At 39.4% G+C, this 22054-nt stretch overlaps 2 protein-coding genes across 7 annotated transcripts in view; both read right to left on the bottom strand.

Moving 5' to 3' along the window:
- Positions 1-20430, bottom strand: part of LOC105230528 (netrin receptor DCC) — a 142098-nt gene extending 121668 nt beyond the window's left edge. For all 6 annotated transcript variants that reach the window (XM_011211319.4, XM_011211320.4, XM_011211321.4 and 3 more), the window contains exon 1: positions 19354-20430. In XM_011211319.4, the coding sequence (XP_011209621.2) occupies positions 19354-19507 (154 nt within the window). In that variant the 5' untranslated portion in view covers positions 19508-20430. The remainder of the gene's footprint in view (positions 1-19353) is intronic.
- A 515-nt stretch (positions 20431-20945) lies between these two features.
- Positions 20946-22053, bottom strand: LOC105230527 (activity-regulated cytoskeleton associated protein 1). The gene has a single exon (XM_011211318.4). It carries the CDS (start codon positions 21905-21907, stop codon positions 21254-21256), a length of 654 nt encoding a protein of 217 aa, XP_011209620.2. The 5' UTR covers positions 21908-22053; the 3' UTR covers positions 20946-21253.
- Position 22054: the final 1 nt, after the last annotated feature.

Here is a 22054-nt window from a genome sequence, read left to right as displayed (position 1 = left end):
AGAGATCTAAGGAGCATGCACCTCGGATCTCAAGGCTATTCCGAAGAATGGCTTCCGTGACGCCTTCAATGGAAGGAATCGCGGAACAGCACTTCAATATATATTTTTTTTAAATCGACTCAGTACTATTACTTTTCGGACAAACCCTGTACGCCATAACACCTGAACCCCACTGACATGTGAATCATATAATATTTGGATGGTCTTAACTCCCTACAATATATACTCCTCTGTAGCTACACACTGACCAATTAATGACGATCGCGCAACCAAATAACTTCGGCTCCAAAGCCGATTACTGTCGTAAAATTTGTGTTTACACAGATGACTTGAACCAATCAATTACTCTAATCCACCGCATGAAAATCGTAATAACTGTGTGAACATGCCCGTATGTACGTAAGGTAAACTGTAACAAAACATCGTAATAGTTGATTTTCCTCAGAGTTGTCGTCAGCAAGCCGTTGGCGCGGCACCGGCAAAGTTTGATCGATTAAACAGTTCGATTTGTTAATCGTGCGGTTTTCCAAGCGAACGCGATCGGTTCGGGAAGCGGTGCGAGCGAGATTGCAAATCACAGCAGTGGACAATGTGGATAATGTTTGCTATATAAATTAGTTTGTTACATTGCTGGTGCATTCACCGCTCCCGACGCGAACACAGACTGCTGTCGCCAGCCACGACAACCGAACGATCAGCGGTGGCGGCGACTTCGGCGACTCTATCGGCCGGCAATTTGTTATTTAACTCCATGTCAAACACAATCGCTGTGACAGTGGTTGACATTAACAACAACAATAACAACAACGTCAGTGCTATGGAACGAAAGCGACACCGGGATCATACCATTACAGCAAAGTAACGATTATGCGGCGATTGTTGTTTGTTGCCGCGTTCATTTTATTTTTACTTCTTTTAAATCGAAAGGAAAACAAAACGAAAATCGATACAAATAGAATCTTACGTCCCGTAGATATACAGAAGCTTTAGTTGCCGCTGTTTGTTCGGCGCAGATATTATCTAAAGTGGCTTGTCAGTTCGCTGCTTGAAAGCGTTTAAACTCTCAGCTACTTACAAGCGCGAGCCACGATTAGGTGTGCTGCCGTTCGTTCTGTGTGTGCCTTTAACACTTGCCGTTGTTTGCCAGCGCGTGTCTGGCTTAACGTTTCCAATAAGTATTCTTCTTCTGCTTCCACCTTTATTAACTGCAAAGCATTTTCTATTAGCGATAGCGCTTTGGAGAAAAAGCGACTTGCCACTTTCAGCGCACGTGTGCTCGCTTAATCTGCCATACAATCGCCGGCGAGACGGCCGTTGAGTGTCTGGAGCTTTGTCTTTAGACTAGACTGCATAACTGGGTGTGTGCGCGGCGCTGCATTGACAAGGTTTTTTGCGCAGGCGTGCGACGTAGCATCACGTTCGCTACTTAGACAACTGCGCATGGAAAGATAGGAAAGAAGCCGACTGCTTGGAACGCTGAAATGTGCTTCTTGGTTCCGTTCGGTGGCATCACAAGAGCGTCTGACATTAGCAAACAACTTTTGCTTAGCAGAAACCCGAAGAAGTTCTGTGTTGACTTGCGGTTGACACACACAGCATAACCGTACCTCTGCGACGTTCCACACTGCCGAGGGAATGACAAATGTACTCAGTTATTGCAGCCGACAAATTGTGCGATTTGACTTTAGCGATCGGCCGTCTGTCGGCGACCAACGTTCTGCATCGCTGGTTTATTCACATTAGCGCAGAAGGTGTGGTTATGGCTGTAATCGTATCGCGGTAGCCGTTTCCTCGTTGTCGATTCGCTCAATTTATGAAGTTCAACTGTGTATAATAGACCTTAAAATGCGTGGGAAATATCTTGGCTGCCCAACCCCTAAACTATTTTAACAAACCGAAGAGTTCTGATTCATTTGGTCTTGGTTAGATAGTTGAAACGTGGAAAGAGTGCCGAACACCAGTCGGTAGCATTTAACCCATCATTAGACTAATGAAGACTCGCTGATGAAGACCGGAAGTATGACCAAATCCAAAGTGAAAACGATTCTCTTTGTCTTTTTTGACATTAAAGGCATCGTCTACTATGAATTTGTTCCTCCTGGACAAACCTAACGCCAGGTTTTACGTAGAAGTCCTCAAGATACTCAAACGCGTCGCTTTCGACAAGACATCGCAGCCGATTGGAAGTTGCACCACGACATCGCCCAGGCTCACACCGCCTTTCTTGTAAACAGCTACCTAACCAAGGCTGGCATCCCAACGCTTCCGCGGCCCTACAGCTCAGATGTCTCAGATTTTTTTTTGTTTCCTTCCCTGAAAAGGCCGATGAAAGGGAATTCAAGCAGCATGTACCTCGGCTCTCAAGGCTATTCCAGAGAACGCTTTCCATGACGCATTCAATGCTTGGAAATCGCGCTGGCAGCGCTGCATCGACGCAGAAGTGTTTTAATAATTTTCGATTGGTTCAGTAAATTTGTTTCCGGACAAACCCTGTGTATACATATGTAAGTCCCGTGGGAGACTATATTTTGCAATTTAATTGATTTCTCTCGTTTCTTCCATGTTTATGTGCCATCTTAAGTACTTCTATAAGTTCAACTATTCATACATATTTACTTTTCTCAAGCATCCGTCCGACTTCTTTATTATAATAAAAAATATTTTTTTATTAATAAATATACCAACAACAGACTGAGCGGCTGACTCGAGCGAGTTGTTTACTTGAGTTAAAATTGAAAATGAAAACACAAACAAAAATCATATGAAATATTTATTGTATGAATTAACAATAAGCCGAGATAATCGCTAACTTCTGGACCGAAGAGCAATAAGTGCAGTGCTGGGGAGTCGGACGGCCTCAAAAGCCACAACGAGCCGAGACATGCGATAGCCCACTGAGGATGATGATGATGATGGTCTTGGTGTTGGTGTAACATTATCATTTAGAGGTTTATGAAATCTTAAGTACATATTTCCATCGCACGAAAGCACTCACTTTGCAGCTCACACGAATACCAAGCACAGCCGTCAGCCCCACTTTTAGCTGAGCTCAGCCACAAATATAGAACGAGTAACGCCGTCGCTGTGTCCGTGCAGAAAGATGTAAACAGAAATGTTACTATTTTTATATTTTTACGATCGCCATATTATCCGCAATGCGCGTAGTCGATTAAGCACACAAAAACAACACAATAAATATGTATATTGCAAGTACATACTATTTTATATGCTCACAGCCATTAACTTAGCGCTCTAAATTGAGTTCTTGAATGCGAGGCGCCGTAGCTCCGCTGTCAGCTGGCGTCACTTGAAGCTCTAAGTGACAAGACTGGCGAAAGGCGAAGTCGTCATATGAGTATATGCACCTAAGTTACCAGCCGCGCCCCTGCAGGCGAGCATAGTAAGTGCTTAAATGTACGACCGATTAAATATGTGATTTTAACTTCCGCTTTATGTTTTCAATGCGAGCTACTAAAGTGTGATTCTTACAACGTGTTGGATGACTAAGCCAACCTCTTGTGAGTGTCTCTTGAGGGTATGTTTGTATGCGAATCTTTTAGATGACTTTAATGACGATTAGCACATTACAGGTTATAAATCGAGGCTTTTAGAAATGCATTTAAGCATAACCGAAACATAAATAAACATACTTATGATCGTTTTGAGCAAATATTAATGTCTGCGAAAGGACAACAATAACAAATAATATATGAGAAGACAAGATTTCGAAACGAAATACCGGGTTCTACCACCCATTGAGTTTACATAGGATTCTGGTTAGTCCTATACCAAGATCGGAATGTAAGACAGGGGTTTTGCGTTTCTATGAATGAGATTGACTTGAAAAATAAAGGCGATCTGTAGTGTTATGGATGCCTGCAGATACGGACTTAGAACCAATTCGAAAAATTGGCTCCGACTAACTGAAACCACTAACCACTTCTTGAATTGAAAGAGAACTCAAGAAATGTTTAGTATGACTTAATCCCACAATGAAGACAAAAACAGTTTGACAAATTAAAAACAAGACTATAAGGCAACGTTCCATAATTGTCGGACCCAGATTAGAGACTTATTTAATATATATTTGATAATATAAAACCTACTTTTCTTTTTTTCTTGTTTTTCAGTTCTTTGTAGGCACGCAGTAGTTTCGCGGATTCTCAAAACAAGAGACAGAGTTTACTTCGCATCTTCCCAACCACCGTGAATGAGCTGCTCATCGTTTCTGTTCCGCCTTGTCCTAACTTCAAACTTCTTTGTGTGCAATTTGTTGCGTTTGCTCTACAAAGCTCTGCCACCACTGCCTCTGCGACTGCCTACCGCCAGGCAATTTGACGGTTCAACGAACGACGAAACTCTTTATGGCCGAGTGACTGCAGCGGGGACTAGTGGTGGCCAGCGTCGTGGAGCGAAGACGCATTGTGAAGTTCGACTCGAATTCGCACTGAGCAGACAACAAACGAGCTGGGAGTAAACAACCGGCGACGCGCACGTCAATTGGAATTGGAAGATGTTGCGATTTCATTTCACAGCTGCATGCATGGCACTAGTACCATCTGGCGGGGAGGAAGGGCTTTGTGTGAAGTGCAGTTTCTGACGAATGCATTTGCATGTTGATTTGAATGCGCCTTGCCGTTGCCTCTGCTGGCATTTGATGGCTATTTCAGCTCAAAGTTGCTTCATATGCAGTGATGTCTTGAGTAGGCGTGGTCGTGTGTGAGTGCGCATGCGTGCAAACGACGTGGGTGGACAACGCGTTGAGGAAAAGGAATGCATACGCTATGCCATGGAAATAGATGGACGGCGAGGCGAGACTATTTTGACATTTGTTGGGGGATTTTTAGCAGGTTAGAGGAGCGCTAGCAACTGCAGGAGTACTGAAAACTCAAATTTGAATTGGGCAATCGGACTCTGTGGGAATTGACGGTGCTGTCCGCACATTCCCAACGCAACTGCATAAATACATTTGGCAGAAATATTTGATTCTCACACTTTTCCTGGGGCGCTGAAGCAGTCGAAGAAGGTAAGCTAACGAGCGTTGCTGCACTGTGGTCGTAAATTTAATACACGACAAACAAATTTAATGAGCGCGCACACAAGAATTGATTGTGTTGAAGTGCAATAACGCTTTCACAGCTCGCTTTCTCATGTTTCCAACAGCTGAAGACCTCGTGGCCTTCTTTTAAACGTACACCACAGCATTTAATCTCATAAATATTAAGTCAGCTGCATAATCATCATAATTTACTACTTACTCCTCTGCACACCCGCACTGAAATGCGAAATCATACGGCATAAAGTATGCGGTCGAAGACGAGTTGACGCGTCGGAACAGCGAAGAGGCGCATGTGACCAGCAACTGGTGGTCGATAAAGAGTGTAGTGTGGAGAAAAGATGGAGACGAAATACTAATACAAATGAGGTGGTCACACAAAGAACGAGCGATAAACGTGTTTATCCAATTTAAAGCATAATTGTGAACACAGACGCTTACAGTGGCGTGCATTGCGGTATGGACAGAACAACTAGATTCAAGAATGAGAAAAAACCAAATAGGTTTCTTCTCCGTCGATGCAGCGCTGCCAGCCCGATTTCCAAGCGGTACGGCGTCACGGAAGACATTTTTCATGCTGCTTGGATCCCCTCTGTCGTCTCAAAATGCTTGCTTTTCATCGGTGTGAGCCGAGGCGTTGTCGTGGTGCAACTTCCAATCGGTTGCGATGTCTTGTCGAACCCTATTGACCCTTCGTTTGTGCATCTTGAGGACTTCCACGTAAAACTTGGCGTTGACGGTTTGTCAAAAAGGAATAAATTCATGATGGACGATGCCATTGATGTCAAAAAAGACTCGGAAGATTGCCTCTTTGTCTCGAGATCATACTCAAAGCTCCATAGCTGGTCACCGCTGATTACGTTATTCAAACCTCTCTCCATGTGCTCGGAGACAACTGACCATCCGGTCGTTCGTTAGCTAAGAACGCCCTCTACCGAATACAGTCGGTGCGCGCAGGCTCCGATGTACAGTCACAGCGAAAGAAGATCAGTTATATTACTTTCCACAAATTCTAAACTGAATTTGAAAGTGAGTAAGAACGATATACTTAAAAAGGGAGCGAGTTTTTTTGTCTTAAAGCACATCTGAACCAGTGTCATTCTCATTTCAATATCCGACACTGTATACAATTCTCCCTTCGCCTTGCCCGATGTCGCCCCACAGCACTTTATGTAAGTCCACTAGCGACGACTCATTCATGTTCACAAAGCTGCTGCAACATGTGGCCGAGCAATATTGCCACGGCAGACACTCTGCGTTGGAGGCGGTCACATATTACACCATTTAGCATTCATTTAAAGACCGTTTATGGTAATAAAGTGGTAAGACACTCATCATCACATGCCGCACATGGCAGGCGAGCGTCACAGAGTCACAGGTCACACATTGCTCGCTTCCAAAACGGTGTGCAGCAAACACGACTGCAACTACAATAAATATCTACTTGTTGGCCAAGTCCACGTAAAGACGCCACGACGTAACCTTTAAGCAGTTTTTTCCCTCATTACATCGCCCGACCTGTGCGACGTGTGCGCTCGTTGTAAGTTATGACGCGCGCATTCTTCTCGTTCGTTCGCTTTTTTCTCGCTTTTGATTTTCAACCGAACAATGCTATATCTGTCCAGTCGCACATTCGACTCTTTGCTGACCATCAACTGCATTGTGGCGGCACTTTTCATTGATCAGCAGCGCAAGGTACGCGGTGGAGCGCGTCAACAACTCAGTTGTTGTCAACATTGGCGTCGGAGTTGGCAACATCCACCGTGTGGCTCATTACAACTGCGAATGTCATGTTCACATGTCAGCGCAGCTTACACACAAACACACACTCGCACTCACACATCTCCCCATAAGTACTATATTATTCCATAGAGTGCACTCGTTGTAACTCGGTCGTGCCGAGCGCGTCTCTGAGTGCCTTTTATGCACGCCTTTCATGCTGTTTTTAGGGCTTCACGCTCGCACACTCCACCTCATCTTCGGCCACCATGTGCCGTTTCTTCGTCGCACATGATTTTTATGTTGGGTTTCGTATTCAATTCCCAATCAATTGGCTGCCATAAAACGGATTATGTGCCACCAAGTGCGGCTGCTCTCGGCCACAAGTGCCCTCTCTAAGGCAAGTGCACTCGCTGTAGCCATCTGTTGAGGCCGTCGAGCAGCTTCAATTGCTTGTTGCACGCCACTCATTAAGCATCGACGATTCTCATAATTATGGTCATTACAACGATAAGTACATATTCATGGCATATTAATGCTATCGCCGCCATTATCATTATATGTAATCACTACTTTTATTCCATGCTTAAAGTCATATTTAATTTTGGTAATTTTATCGACGATTCAAGCAGTTACGAATGTGAGTGGCTCGAAATAATGCTGAATACGAAGGATTGCCAAATAAAATTGAAAGGTTAATAATAGGTGTGCGACTCCGCTTAAATCGTGCAGGGCTTATTTTAAATAATGCGCCGAAATATATGCAAATACAATATTATCTTTTTATTCTAGTGGAGCAATTTTAGTTAAAAAAAAAAATCTTGTAAACCCTCGCAAAATAATGTTGGTTCTTGAAAAAGATACTCAAGTAACTAAGAAATAACTGTTATTCGCGATCTGATCAAATTTGACCCGGACTGTCTGGCAAAAAAAAAAAACATTTCCCTCGAACTGACACAACCTTTCTTGTGTTCGTGTGGAGTTTGATCTCCATATGTCATTTAGTGTGTGTTCGGCAGCTGTTTGTTTATGACGAGAATAGTTTCGGTGGCGATTTCTACCATGAAAAAAAAAAATATTAATTTGGGGTTTCAATGGAATCATAGCGAAGCAATCGTTGAAAAGGTTTGAGAAGTGTTTTGTGGAGTCTACCTTATCACGAAAAAAAGTATTGGAGGGACAAAGCATTCGAGAATGTCGTGAGGTCATCGAAGACGTTCCTCATGTTGTCCATCAACTTCTGGTGATGAATAACATCAAAATATACGGTTCTTGAAAATCGTCGTGTTGGCATCTGAGTAATAGCAAAGGATTTAAACATCTCTTATGGATCTACTCAACCTTTTTGGTTAATGTTTTGTGTATGAAATCTGTCAAAGCTGGACTCATACCAAAAGACCTGAATGAAGTCGCAGGTTTATGAATATAACTTCGAAACTGTCCAACAATATAGAGAATGGCCGAACCCGGAAATCCAAAATCCGCTGAAAGCACTAAAGCCATCTCAACCGGCACTTATAACAAGTTTTTGGAACTTTGTTTTATGCCTTGGAATAAAGATTTGTATTACTCTTATCGAAATTGTAAATTTGGATAACGGTCAGATTGACCAGATCGTATTGTTCGAAGATTGCTTTCTGCAATAATATACGATTTTTAATAAATCCCTGATATTTGCAACACTCCTAAAACTTTCTATTTATATAAGGTTACATCTTCCAGAATTTGCATCAATGTTAGGCGGCTGTTACCTTCACTTGAAACGACTTTAGGAATACCAACATTTAGATTCTTTTAGAGGAAACCTTGAAACGGCTATCACACATTGTCTACTTCAGCAAACTAACTTCTACCTGCAGCATAGTACATCAGCTGTTGTTGAAAGAATTCTCGAACCCACGCAGAGCGGTGAAGACAAAAATGTAGAAAGAGTGGAAAAGGAAATAGAAGAATAGAAACGCAACAAAACAGGTGTTTTCACTTTCGTTGCCGGCAAGACTAACAGGTTGCCACCAAAGCGATTATTAGAAAAAAGTAGAAACTAAAAAATACTAAAAATCACCGAAGGTAGGCCAGAAAGGTGGAAAGGTTACCTGGAAACGAAAATGAAACTGCACTAAAATGCGTGTTGTTGGCCGCTTTAAGGCAGTTTACGGCTTGTGCGATTGTGCGCTGAAATAATTATTTTCAATTCAATATCTTCCGCTTTGTTTTCTCGAGTGCTTAGGAGTTGCAACAATTGTTTTTATTTTGTTTGTTGCTTCTCACATTTTCTTCGCTGTTTTTCGTACACCGACTTTATGTTGTAATTGCGTTGTTTTCAAGTACCCAGTTTTGTTGTTGCACTTGGATGTGAGCATGTGTATGTGTGCCGGCCCATAAATACACAGCAAAAATGTTTTTGGCGGCGCCGCGTTAGTGGCGCAACCAAGCGGGGCAACAAGCCCTCCATGACGCTCTGAGTCACTTCACTTCACCGACTCGTTGATTGAGTGCATTTGTGCGTTCGATTTTCGGTGTTTTATGATATTTTCGCTAGTTTTTTCAATTCTCCAATGTTTTTCCTGCGTTGTTTTTGTTTTTATTAAATTTTATTTTTATTATATTTGTTGGCTTTGCTGGGCGCGCTGTGTGTGTTTCGTGTAAAGTTGAAAGATTTATGGGTGCGGTGCAGCAGACGTCAGTCTGATGGCGTACAACAAACAACACTTTAGCAACAATGTCCAACAAATTTACACAAAACAAAAATTAAATGACTTTTCAAATAAATAACGGAAACAGTTTCCATGTAATAATATGGTGTGAAGCTGTCAAAGTACTCAGTTTTTTGGAAATAGTTCAGTGGTATTTATGTATTCTTTATTTTGGTTGAAGTATTTTGATAAGAATAAGCGAAATTTCGAAAATAGGTTCCTACTGAATCATTTTAAGTCGTAAATGGTGTTGAATTCCCTGTGGCTATTACCTTCCTCTTCGAATATGCATATGTATGTTAATGTATTTTCGAAGAGGAAATTTCTCAAAAAATTCGTTGAGCATTGAGTTTGAAATTTCGAAAATATGTGCCCTGTGCCTCAAGTTCTCGAAATAAATCCGAAAAAGATGGAAATATTTCGTGAAATGTTTTAATAATGCGACTGACATGGCAACTTATTGATAATAAGTCAGTCTAGAGGTAAAAACGTTTAAGGGGTTACAAGGTTTTAAGGGTTTCAAAAAAATTTTTATTGTTTTATTAAATTCTACAACACCTCTACAATATTGTCCTAAGTTTTCAAGTAAATCCGAGTAATAATACCAGACATACAGCTTTGAGAACTTATTAGCTCGAGGCTAGCTAGGCTAAAGGCGGCGCACTTACTTTAAACGCGTTTTTCTCGAAACTGTGTTTTTGAAGTTGGTTGGGAAGATTTCTCGAGAACTACTCATTCGATCTTCATGAAATTTTTCACAGGTCTTTGAGATACAATTCTTAAGGCTTGGACGAGAGATTTTATTATTACAAAAATGTTTTAAAGTTTTAATTTTTTTGTACAAATGTCGGCCAAAATCTAATTTTCAGTTCTTTTTTTTTCCTTCGTCCAAGTTCTAAGTTAAGATTTTAACTAAAATAAGTATTTTTTCACTTTAGATGATCCTGTAAGGAGCTATCCTGCCAATGCGGTCACATCTTTTTCCGAGGGGTCATCGGATATGACGTCGAAATGGCCGAATTTAAAACATTTTTGTCCAAAAATTGCAGAATTTCTTTTTTAGTAATGTGTGTATGGAACAATAAAAAATTCTAATAAAATATTTCAATTTTTATGAGAAAAATTTTTTTGAAAAAAGGCCATTTTTTACTCAAGGAAAGCAATGTAACCCTTAAGGAAAATAAAGTATCCTAAATAAATTCCAACCGTCGAATCATAGTCCCACACATAAAAACCAGAAAGTAGCCCATTAGATACATAACTCTGGCCGGACAAAGTTGGCTAAGTAAACAAAATTTCTTCGCTTGACTAAGCCAAAGTCGCATTTCTGGATTTGTGTTATTAGCAACGCAAAACTTTAAAGTCAACAAATACTAATGAAAAGGTATACGGATATACATATGTGCGTAGGTGTATGTGAACATAATTGACTACGCCGAAGAGCAATTTCTCAGTCATTGCACTTGCTCGTACCTCTCTACCTCTGCTGAAAACAGTTACCAAATGCTCGTGCGCTTCCTGCATGTATAACGTTTCTCCACTTCCGATTATTGAAATATTTTTACGGTTGATTGGACGGCGCGCTTTGTCCTCGTTTCGCGTGAACTCGCCGGCAGCAAATCAGCAGGGCGTGGATCCGCGCTTACACATTTTCGACATTTCTATTGTTTGAATTTGACTCCTCCACGGAGCAAGTAGAAATTATGAATGCTGCCAGTCAAGCGTTGTGACACTTATGACAGCAACTTCCACCCGACACAAACACATGCAAAAATGCAAGTATGAGCTTTATTTTCCAATACGTTGTGAGAAAGCCGAGCGCTGTAACTTGAGAATAACGGTCATCCAGCGGAATGCATTGGTTTTAAAGGGGGCGCGGAATGTGCTAAAATTTGAGGTATTTCCCAGTGATTGCCTCACGACGTTGACAGTTTATTTATTTATGTACGTATGTATTAGATAAAGTTTGTTTTCGCTCACTCACACAAGGGGTTTACTCAATGGAATACGGGTAAACGAAATTTAAAGGAAGACCACGGCTCCGGTGTCGCCTTAAACTCGAAGAATTTCGCGCGTTGTTTGCCATCATAAATAAGTTTTTACTTTAAATATTTGTGAGCGTCACATTAAGTGACAATTTGAAGGTCATTTCATTTTCACATTACCGTTAAGTGCGGAGCGCGTAAAGAGAAAATTGTAAATTATTGCTTCCTTTAGTCAATTAATTTCAGATTTGCTTAGGAAATTATGTTGAAAGAAAGCTGACGAAATGTTAGTTTCTACAGGTTGAACTTTATAAGAAAACGGCCGAATACTCACAAACTGTCGAAATAGCCTGCGATAGAGTAACTAAGCAAAGTCTATACTTGGCCTCAGGCTTGAAATGACTGTGCAATCGATTCTATGCTCATGAAATTCGATTTTTGGAGAGATAGATTTATAAAACCAGGGGTATGTTTAATGCAAGTAAACAAAGGCATCTTTGAATTTGAAAGGACCACCATCATGATTTGTTGAAGTTCGGGTATGTTTTATGTCTACTGATATTGATACAGGAAGGATGGAGTTATGTGTAGAAGTTCACACAAGTGAGGAAAGTTCTCTAATTGTCATTCACTTAGGAGTGGCCAGACACGATTCGTATACATATGGCTCAAGAACGACTGGCGCTGTTGTTAACACTGTTATAATCGCGTAAGTAAAGAAGAGGAAGATATTGACACAATCCATCAGAACTTAAGGTTAATTTGATTGAATTTGGGCTCAAAACTAAGTCATAAGCATTAAAAAAACTTATAATATTGCGAAAATAGAACACCCAACATCAAAATGGAGTACAGATGTATTCACTTACGACGACGTAAGTATATGACCATATACTCGTATTTTCGTTTTTCTTCAATTCAGATCTTCGACGCCCACATGTCAAGCTAGTTTCTATTCACTTTCACCTGCCTTTCTTCTGCACATAAAAAAGCGAGGATATTACTTCCTAAAGCAGAATTTGCCTTAAAAATTCTTTACTTTTATTTCATCTATGGACTTTAAGCACATTTGAATGTGGGTACCGCCAGAAGTACATATTCAGATTAATTTTACTTGCACAGTGGACACATGTGACCCAATTTCAGTTTTTTATGTTTTTATGAGAGAAACTGGCGGCGCTGCTATTTTAATCTACCACACATTGTCCTTTACTTCCGCATTCTTATGCTCTAGCTGTACCTACACATTAGACAAACAAGCATTTTTCATTATTTGACTTTTTGTTTTGCGCCGTCATGTCAAGACGCACCCATTACACAACCATCCCAAGCATTAAACAGGGCAGTTGTATTTGGATGTGAATAGAGTGAAATAGAATGGGTCGCCTATGAACATTTACATAACAAACCCAGCAGAGGTACACACACAAAGGACACACAGGATCACCAACTGACACAGTCACACAGTTAGTGAGTACAATTGCGGCATGCAACAACAGCAATTGAAAGCATTTCATACCTGCGAGCGCGACAAGGAAATAGGCTGAGTGAGACAAGCGAGTGATGGAATTTTCAACAGAAATAATACCGCTGAAGCAGGTAGTACCAAATTAAAGGTGGAAATGCAATACACACTCGTACACGCTTCATAACTCACAGTCGGCAACTACGCACTCTCTCCGGACGTGCCCTCTTCCACAAAAACACACGGCGGAACGAGGCAGGAGGAAAACACGCAACGACAAGTTGGTCACGATAGTTGACGCCTGCGACAGACAGTGGTAATTAAAATTAGTTCCGTTTTGATTAGAACAAAGCGGCGCGCGTCTTTGTCGCATAGCCGCGTCCACCGCGCGCACTTAAAGTACTTCGGCATGCTCACGAGTATTTTATGTACTTCGTTTGCGGGCGGATTTCTAAAGCACAGCGCATAATTAGTGCCGTGAAGCGAATGCGAAGCGAGCAAAAGACGTTCAATTATAATTATGCCTTGAAAAATGAGTGGCGACACGCTGTGGCAGAGATACTGCTGTGAGCTTAGTTAGCGGAGAGTACTTGAGAAGTGGAAGCCACCTGTGTGGTTATGCGGAAATCAACGGCTCTTGGGTTGCGGAAAAATGAAAGTAGAATAGGGTTATCAAAATTGTGTGTTTTTAATTAATGATTTTGAATTTCCGCTAAATATTTGAATGGATTGTTTTTATAGGTAAAAAAAACTTATGTATGAAAAATGTATGAAAATAAGAATGGACGAGATCTCTTTTAACTTTTACATGCATCAGAAGTAAAGTTATGCAACAAATGATCAACCAACCACATTTTCCGGACGGGTTTAGACGGTTTTCGATTAAATTTACTTCTGAAGGATACTGAAGTTCGGCTTTTTCTAGAGTTAGACACTTGACCAAAGTCTTTAGTTTTAAACTTACATTCCGTTCAAAAAGAAAATATTGAAAAGAAAGGTTATATAGAGTTATAGTTAAGAGATCGGTCCAGTGGAGCTTTCCTCGCTTTTAAAGAGAAGAAAAAAATATTTTTGACATATGCAAAAACCTAGCATTTTCTGGCACATATGGTAAATAATGCTACCTTCATTTTTTTTTGAGAGTAAGGCAAGTACTGAAAATATTTATGGAAATTTATTTCAACGGCTACCGGCTACCGGCTAGTAAATCATAAATAATAATAATTCTTGCGCATATCTCTTAATGTATGCAAATCCATACATATTCAGGTGTGCCGATCTGATTTTATACCACACGCTTAATTTAACCGACACATTTGCATTTATCACAACCCATTTCAGTCACAACCGAAGGGTAGGCATTCGTCGGTTGTCGGTGTACGAGCCACCCTTGCTTGAGGAGGGCGAGTAACGGCAAGGGCTGTTGTTGGTGTTGTTGATATAGGTAGTGGTCGTGTGGCGTGCACAAGTTCAAGTCTGACACCCGGCCAGCAAATAAGTATGCTAAAGCAGCTTGCGGGAGAAACAGTACTTTCTTGTTGTTGGCAATATATGTTAGATATTCATAATAAGTATATATATATACAAAAAGTATATAAGCAAAAGTTTGTTGTCGTAAAGTTAGTAGAATTTTAAGGGTTGCGTGCCTATCTCGGTTATTGTGTGTACGAACCGGTGTCCGTGCGCGCCTTTTCTCCTTTCTGCTTTGTGCTGTTTTCCTCACCTCGCTCGGCACCAGGCTCGGTAACACGTAAACATAATGCGCTCAAAATTCCGGCAAAGTGAATTAGTTTCAAAATTGTCAAGTTCGTCGTTTTGTAACTACTCGCCTCGTCTCATTAAATAAGGCAAAGTAACGCTTATGGTTTCATTGTGTCAAGCGGAAGTGTTGAGGAATTTCGATAGAACAATCAAACTTTATGAAAATATGTACCCTTTATGTACACACGCCCTTATGTACTTACATAAGAATGTATGCATGTGGTGTGTGTGAGCGTGTGTGAGTTTAATTACCCACTTAATGTATGTAAGCATAATCATCCCTGTATTGAATACAGTTAGCAATTATTATAATTTGGAAACTATTCTTGATATCATGCAATCTTGCTATTTTATTGGTTTATAGCGGTAGTTTTAGATTATGAAACTATGTATAGATTCCGAATACAAATTTGTTTAGCTGAAAAGGTATAAAATTTATCTAGAAAGCTAAAAAAATAAAAAATCTTTTATTTTTCCTCATTTATTATAAAATATATTATATTGCTGGATATATAGTATTTCGACTTGAGAATTTTCGATTGAAAATTAGATTTTTTTTCTGATATTAAGTCAAAAAAGATGAACAAATATTGGTAGTCGAAAAAGTCTTTTCGTATTTTGTCCATAGATGTTGTTGCAGTCGTATATCTCCAGTGCTACTAATCACATTGTGTCATATCATGTAGTGTTGGAAAGGTGAGATTTTAAGCTTCATTTACAGTTACAGCTTTTCAAAAATTTGTGAAAATAATGAAGAAATTCGTTATATTTTGATTTTTTTGTATCAAAAAGGGAAGAATGCCACACAAGCCACCAACGGAATTTTTAAAGTTTATGGTTCGCTCGTTTCTGTTCTGGAAACTTCGATGTGAAATATACATCTCGCTCTGGTCGACCCATCGTTGAAAAATTCGATGAAATTATGGAAAAGATTGACCAGGACCGTCATATAAGCATTAAACCATTTAAAAAGACTGGATACAAAAAGAAGCTCGATGTTTGGGTAACACATTCAATGGACCGAATTAACATCTGCGATTCTTTGCTGAAACGAAATGAAATCGAACCATTTCTGAAGCGAATGTTAACAGGAGACGAAAAGTTGAACAAACACGACAATAATGTGCGACAAAAGATCTTGATCCAAGCGTGTTGAAGCTCAACAAATGGTCGCAAAGCCAGGATTGACGCCTCGAAAGGTTATGCTGAGTGTTTGGTGGGATTGGAAAGGAATCATTCACTATGAGGTGCGCCAGCCTGATCGAACGATTGATTCTACATTTTACTGTCAACAACTGATGAGATTGAAGCAAGCAATTGAAAACGGACAGCCAGAACTGATCAACAGAAAGGACTTCGTCTTCCATCAATGCCAACAAGTAGTCGACCAAAATGGTACATATTACATACAGTTCCCAATAATTTAAATAAAAAAATAGTGCATTTTCAGGAGACAAGAAAACAAGTTTACACCAAATTTCGTGAAAGAATTATTTTTTATACGCGATAAAAATAAAAAACACAAAAATTTTACTATTTTAATATTTGAATTACATAAATAAATTTTGAAATTATGTGAAAAAGATATTAATACAAAAGTTGTTAATCTTTTCATTATCTACAATTTTGCCATATAATTACTTTCTATAGGTCTCATGGTTTTGCCGTAAATCGATATAAACCGTTTTTAGCCCTTAAAAATGCAATCACGGTCCTCCCCTTTCTCTTCGTATCTGAGGTTATGCCCGTAAATTATTTTTCCTTTAATTTTTGTTATCTTTTCTGTCGTTTTCAATGGGTTTCAACCTAATTTGGCACTAGCCAATATAGTACTAAGTTCAGTGCAATAAGTTTCGGGTGCACACCCTAATATTTAGCAACACCTGAACCATCCCACGTGCAAACAAATCATATAAGCAGTTTTTGCGTAATTGCAAATTCGCTGAAACGCTCTTAACAATATTTGCTGATAACAAATAATGTTGTCAATATGCTTTTTGTGGCTCTATTATCGGCACTTATCTGCTAATATACATACATACATTTCGATTGTTTTGCTTTAGTGGGGCTTTTCGTCAAGTAACTCTCGAGGTGAATTTTTTCCAAAACCAACTCTTTTTAGATTGATAAATTGTTAAAATAAAAACAATTAGACGAAAAAGAACGAATACTGGAGTAATGTTTATATTTCAACAATGGTTGATTAATTATTGATGGATTTGGCATGGCAAAAGCGATAAAAAAAATAAAAACTTTGAACCAAATGATAACTATAAAAAATATGATTTTAGTGTAAGAGTTATGAAACTTCTTCAAGGCTTTGGAAATTACAATTCGAGAGTTCTAACCTCAAAACTTTAAGTTATTTTCTGCATAAAATAAGTTTTTGCAAATTAAATTTTTGTATTGTACTTCTGATAGCGCTTAAGTTATCTAAGTTAGATTATAGCTGATAAATTATTTATAACATACAACCATAGAATTATCGATAAAATAAACAAAATAAAGTTATACGTTCTAATAAACAACAGCATAACCATTATTTCTCAATATCATCATCAAAAAAATGGTGTTGGAAGGAGTATACGCCTGTCAAGGCCACTTTAGAACGAAGCTAAAAAAGGGCTACCCATAAAAATAAGATTTAAAGCACTGTTATTCAAGAAAATATAGCATCAGCTGGTGCTATAAATTGAAAAACTAAAATTTCCAATGAATTTCAAGATCTTACTTGCTTTAAAATCAAAATGTGTTCAAACAAAAACGACGCACAATAACTTCTAATATGACGCTGGTTACGACACAGTTTGCCTCCAGTGGTTCATGCCGTAACGAGTTCGTCATTTCACCATATTCACCGTCAATGTGAACGTCTGAGCGTCAAACAATTTACTCCATCGCCATCGTTCGCTGTTTATCATTCGGGGGTATCAGTCAGTCAGTCGAGTGTCACCGACACTCGATCAAATATTTGATTTAAATTTTAGATTAAAATGCAAACGTTAATGAAGCAATTCACATTGAAGGTGTTGGCCACATTTTGTTTGTTTTTCATTTCTACACACTTTTCAATCGATTCGGCGCGACAACGCTCCCAAAATCGTAAACCAGAAGAAAATCGAAAAACACCAATTAAAAAGAAATAAAATAAATTGCTTGGCACATTATAAAAGCGCTCAAATATGAGACCATATGCAAAGGTAGAAATGCTTTCAATGGAATCACATGAAGTTGGCTTTTGAGCAGGCGCTCACAGGCATTACGCTGCTTGTGGACTTGGTGATTACGGCGCGTTGATAAGGCCAGACCAATTGTGAAATAACGCATGCATAATAACGGCAGCGTGGGTTTTGACTTAATTTAGCTGACAACCACCCACATCGCACATCACATGAGTTTTAGTTGAGGGAAATATCCTTGTCATTTATATCTAGCCACATTTGGTCTCATGTATGATGCATAACCACGTTTTAATTAGTTGGCCAAAGTTGGGTGAGTAAGTTCACAAATTTGCGTATCGTTATCTTATCTTCAAATGCATATGACGTTATGTATTTGCCATGCTTTTAGGTAGAAATGGCAATGTGAAATTTCGCACGTCCACAAACAGTTTAGTTGCCTTCCCGACTATTTTCCATTTTTTTGCACTTTAATATTTGATTTTCTGTGCAGACACAAAGACGCCTCATAAATCGCACCTTCATGAGCTGAAGCTCTTAGAAGCAAAGGTGCACAAATTATTGCGTGGATACTTGGATATGTATGTACATATGTCTTTGAATATTTGGTTTTTACTGAATACATGCACACATGTTTCATACACTTAATTACACTGTTCAACAATTTGATGGTTATACTAAGGCTGCTACACGTTGGAACTCGTGCCTTCAGCTATGACTAATTAGCTTTGCTCGGCGTTGCCTCTTCGCTCTGCCGTAAATTCAATATTTGTTCAATGTCCCATTAGATTCCTTCAGTATGTATGTATGTATGTAAATTTGTATTTGCTCTGCAAAGTTGTATTTCTTGTTGCCATAAAATGTGCGAAATATTTTCTTGTAATTGCCAATGCCTCGCTACATTTGAATTTGAGCAAATACACTGAAGTGCGACTTTCCGCTTTTTAGCGCGCTTTCAGTCGTGGCGGACCATGGACAACGGCATAGTATGTATGTATGTAAGGATGCAAGCAGTTGCACGCATGATTCGTCGCTAATAATTTGCTTGAATTTAACGCCAAGAATATACCCTCATAAAGTAAAGAACTCAAAAAGCAGGAGATATGATAAATGAGTCTTACAATCGGGAATATATAACCAAAATTATGGTATGCCGTCGATCAAGAAGTCAGAACAAAGAGTTATTGAATAGGAGTTGAGAGTGGCGATTTATTTGAGAGCATCTGCTTTAGAATCATATTTAAAAAACTATTGCTAAATTTTATTTTATAGAACAAAAATCAGTCAAATATTAAGAAAACTTTGGTATTTAAAAAATTAAGAGCACGTATTTATAGATTCTTTCAAATACAATATTTCCTGTCCAACTTCGAAAAGCTTTTGGATTTTTCAAACATACACCGTTTATTTACAGTTACTTGGGTTTTCGAACATAACCTTACCCCGCTTTTATTCGGGGGAATCTGTCATGCAGTATTTTGAGACTTTCACTCACCTTGACTTGCATTTGAAGAATGCGCTTGCAGCAATAATGAAGCCAAAATTCCCAATACGATTGCATGAAACTGCAGCCGCTGCAGTAACTGGTGTGTTTGTTGCCATTTGCGTGACCGCACGCCTGTCGACAGGCGAGTCCACATATTTACCATCTACTCGGACTATGCGTAGTCTCCGTTCCCTGTGGTGGTGCACAATCGATTTGGCACCCCGCTGTCACTTGTCTAAATTGCAATGTGTGTCCTCTTTGTAGTTAATCCTTGTGATGAATATCCAATGTTCTCATTATTTCATGAATTTTCCAACAAACATTTGCAACACACAGCCTCAACGTAGCATTTTTTCATTTTCTCGCACTTTTTACACTTTTACAAATACGCTTTGATTGTGTATTCGTTGGCGACGCATTGAGGCAAGGAATAGGGGAAGTTGCACATAAGTACGTATTCACATGCGTTTAATATTCGAAAAATAACTTAATTCTTAATTGAAGACGAACTGTAAATCACTTGATGGCATTTCTTCAATGGAAACAGTGAAATTGTTGTTTTACCGGCTTTTGGACGCGCACTACTACACCAACAATTTTACTATTATTAAACAATTCACACATTCGCTCGACCTTTCATTGTTGTATTTTTCCGATTCGAATAAACAAAACGCGATTTTTACGTGAAACAAAAACAAAATTCGGACTGATAAACAAATGCCCTGCGCAATTTATATATTTATCTCACTCCCACTAAGGCCGGCCGCAAGCGCCATTGCCGCTCGCCGTGCTACTCTATCAATTTATTTGCACAAAACTAATTTTGCAGACGAAAAACACTTTGGCGAAATATCCGCAACTTCAATTAATAAAATGAAGACTGTAAGGCTTTTTTTCAGTATTTAAAACTTCATCCAAAAATAATTATTGAACTAAGAATTTGTGCAAGACCATACAATATGCCACTTTCATTTAAAAAACTTTAGATTTCTTCAGAACAAAGTCGAATTTTTCACTTCAATCAACCGCGACTTTCCGTCCAGACATCCACACCAAATATTCGAAAAAGTCAGACTGAATCAAATGCAATTCGAGAACACTGAATGGTGGTGTGTGCAGTGCTGCCGGACTGCCTGCAAACAGCTGGAACTAAAAAAATCACAAGCGCGCCACCTGCTGGCAAATAGCTGTCGTTAAGAAACGGATTAATGTTGGAAGTGTAACTCCAAGCCCAAGTGTGTTATAAACTCGCCATCTCGTTCCATTTTTAAACCGTTATGTTTGATTGCAATTAATTTCAAAATACAACTCAGTATCATGTGACCTTGAACGAAGAAAAATTCTTTGGAACATAAGTTCATTTTTGGGATAAAATAATAGAATTTAGAGACTTTCAAAAATCCAACTTTTTAGTAAAATCACCATTGTTTGTATAAACATATTTATTTTACTAGATATTTGGTGTAAGTAAAAAAATTCCAAAAAAAAGTGTTTTTTTTTCAGAGAATAAGTCTACATAACCCTTAAGGTAATTGCTGCGCAGAAGTTTCCCTAAGAAATAACGTTACTTTATAAAAACGTATTATATATGAGTTTCTATATTTATATATTTCAGGTACATTTCTTAGATCCCCTTAAATCATTTCCCACTTATGACTCGAAACTACCCTTCATAATGGAGCTCTATCGTTCCCTGAATTCTGATCTCAGTTTATAAATAATTTTCGAAGACTATACTTGTTTCCGAGAGCTACAATGTCGCTTCCGTTAACTCTGAGAAAGAAAATTTTCCATGTTCCCGTATTTTTTATGGAATCGGATTTCAAGATCAAATTACAACGAATTGATTTGCTGATCGCCTATTAGTAAGCGATCTGATGATAGGATGGATATTTTCAAACTCCTCCATTTAGGAATTATTTTTACGTTTCTTCAACTCGGCTTCCTTACAAGTAAGCTCAACGGCTCTTCCTCTTTCAAGTAAATCACGGAAAGTTTTAACGTCCTGACGTAATATTTGACGCCGATACTTCATATTCAGCAAACCATAGACCACATCCAACTCGGTTTCCTCATTATGACGCTTCTCGGGCAGTTGTGCGAGTAGCGCACGCTTCCGACAGACAAATGTTCCAATGGTTGTTTCGTCATCTTGCTTTTCCTCAAAGATCTCCATATAGAGTTGATAAGCTTGTTTGGCGGGTGCGAAGTGTTCACGAATCAAAGCGATTGCCTCGTCCCAAGTGTGTACTTCCTTCGCCCCACGCACACCTAGCCACCATAGAGCAGCCTCGCCGTAAAACAGTATGGCGATACTTTTAAGCGCGTCCTCATCGCTGATCGACTCCATATCCTTGTAAGCCAATACCGATTGTATAAACTCCTCGACATAAGCGGAATCATGTTGATCGCCCAGACGACTGTTGCAATACATGAACGTGCCCCTCATCATCACGGTGGCTGGGGCGGCACAATTGGCCGCTGCAACGGCTGCAGAACGCACCGAGTCCAGCATTAATTGCAGCTGCTCGGTCGTCAGCTGAATGGTGGATTGTTGTGTCATTTTTCGTTATGGTTGTTGTCTCGCAATCTCTTGGCGTTGTAAGGAGCTTTTTACGCAGCGGACATATTAAGTGGTGTTGGTGTTGGCACAAGTTCGCACTGCTCTTAGTTGCATTTAAATTGAGACTAAACTTCGATGCGCTCATCT

Source organism: Bactrocera dorsalis, chromosome 3 (genome assembly GCF_023373825.1).
Source record: "Bactrocera dorsalis isolate Fly_Bdor chromosome 3, ASM2337382v1, whole genome shotgun sequence".
Classification (NCBI taxonomy): Eukaryota; Metazoa; Arthropoda; class Insecta; order Diptera; family Tephritidae; genus Bactrocera; species Bactrocera dorsalis.
The sequence above is the reverse complement of the archived record's forward strand: the minus strand, read 5'-3'. Positions and strand labels throughout refer to the sequence as shown.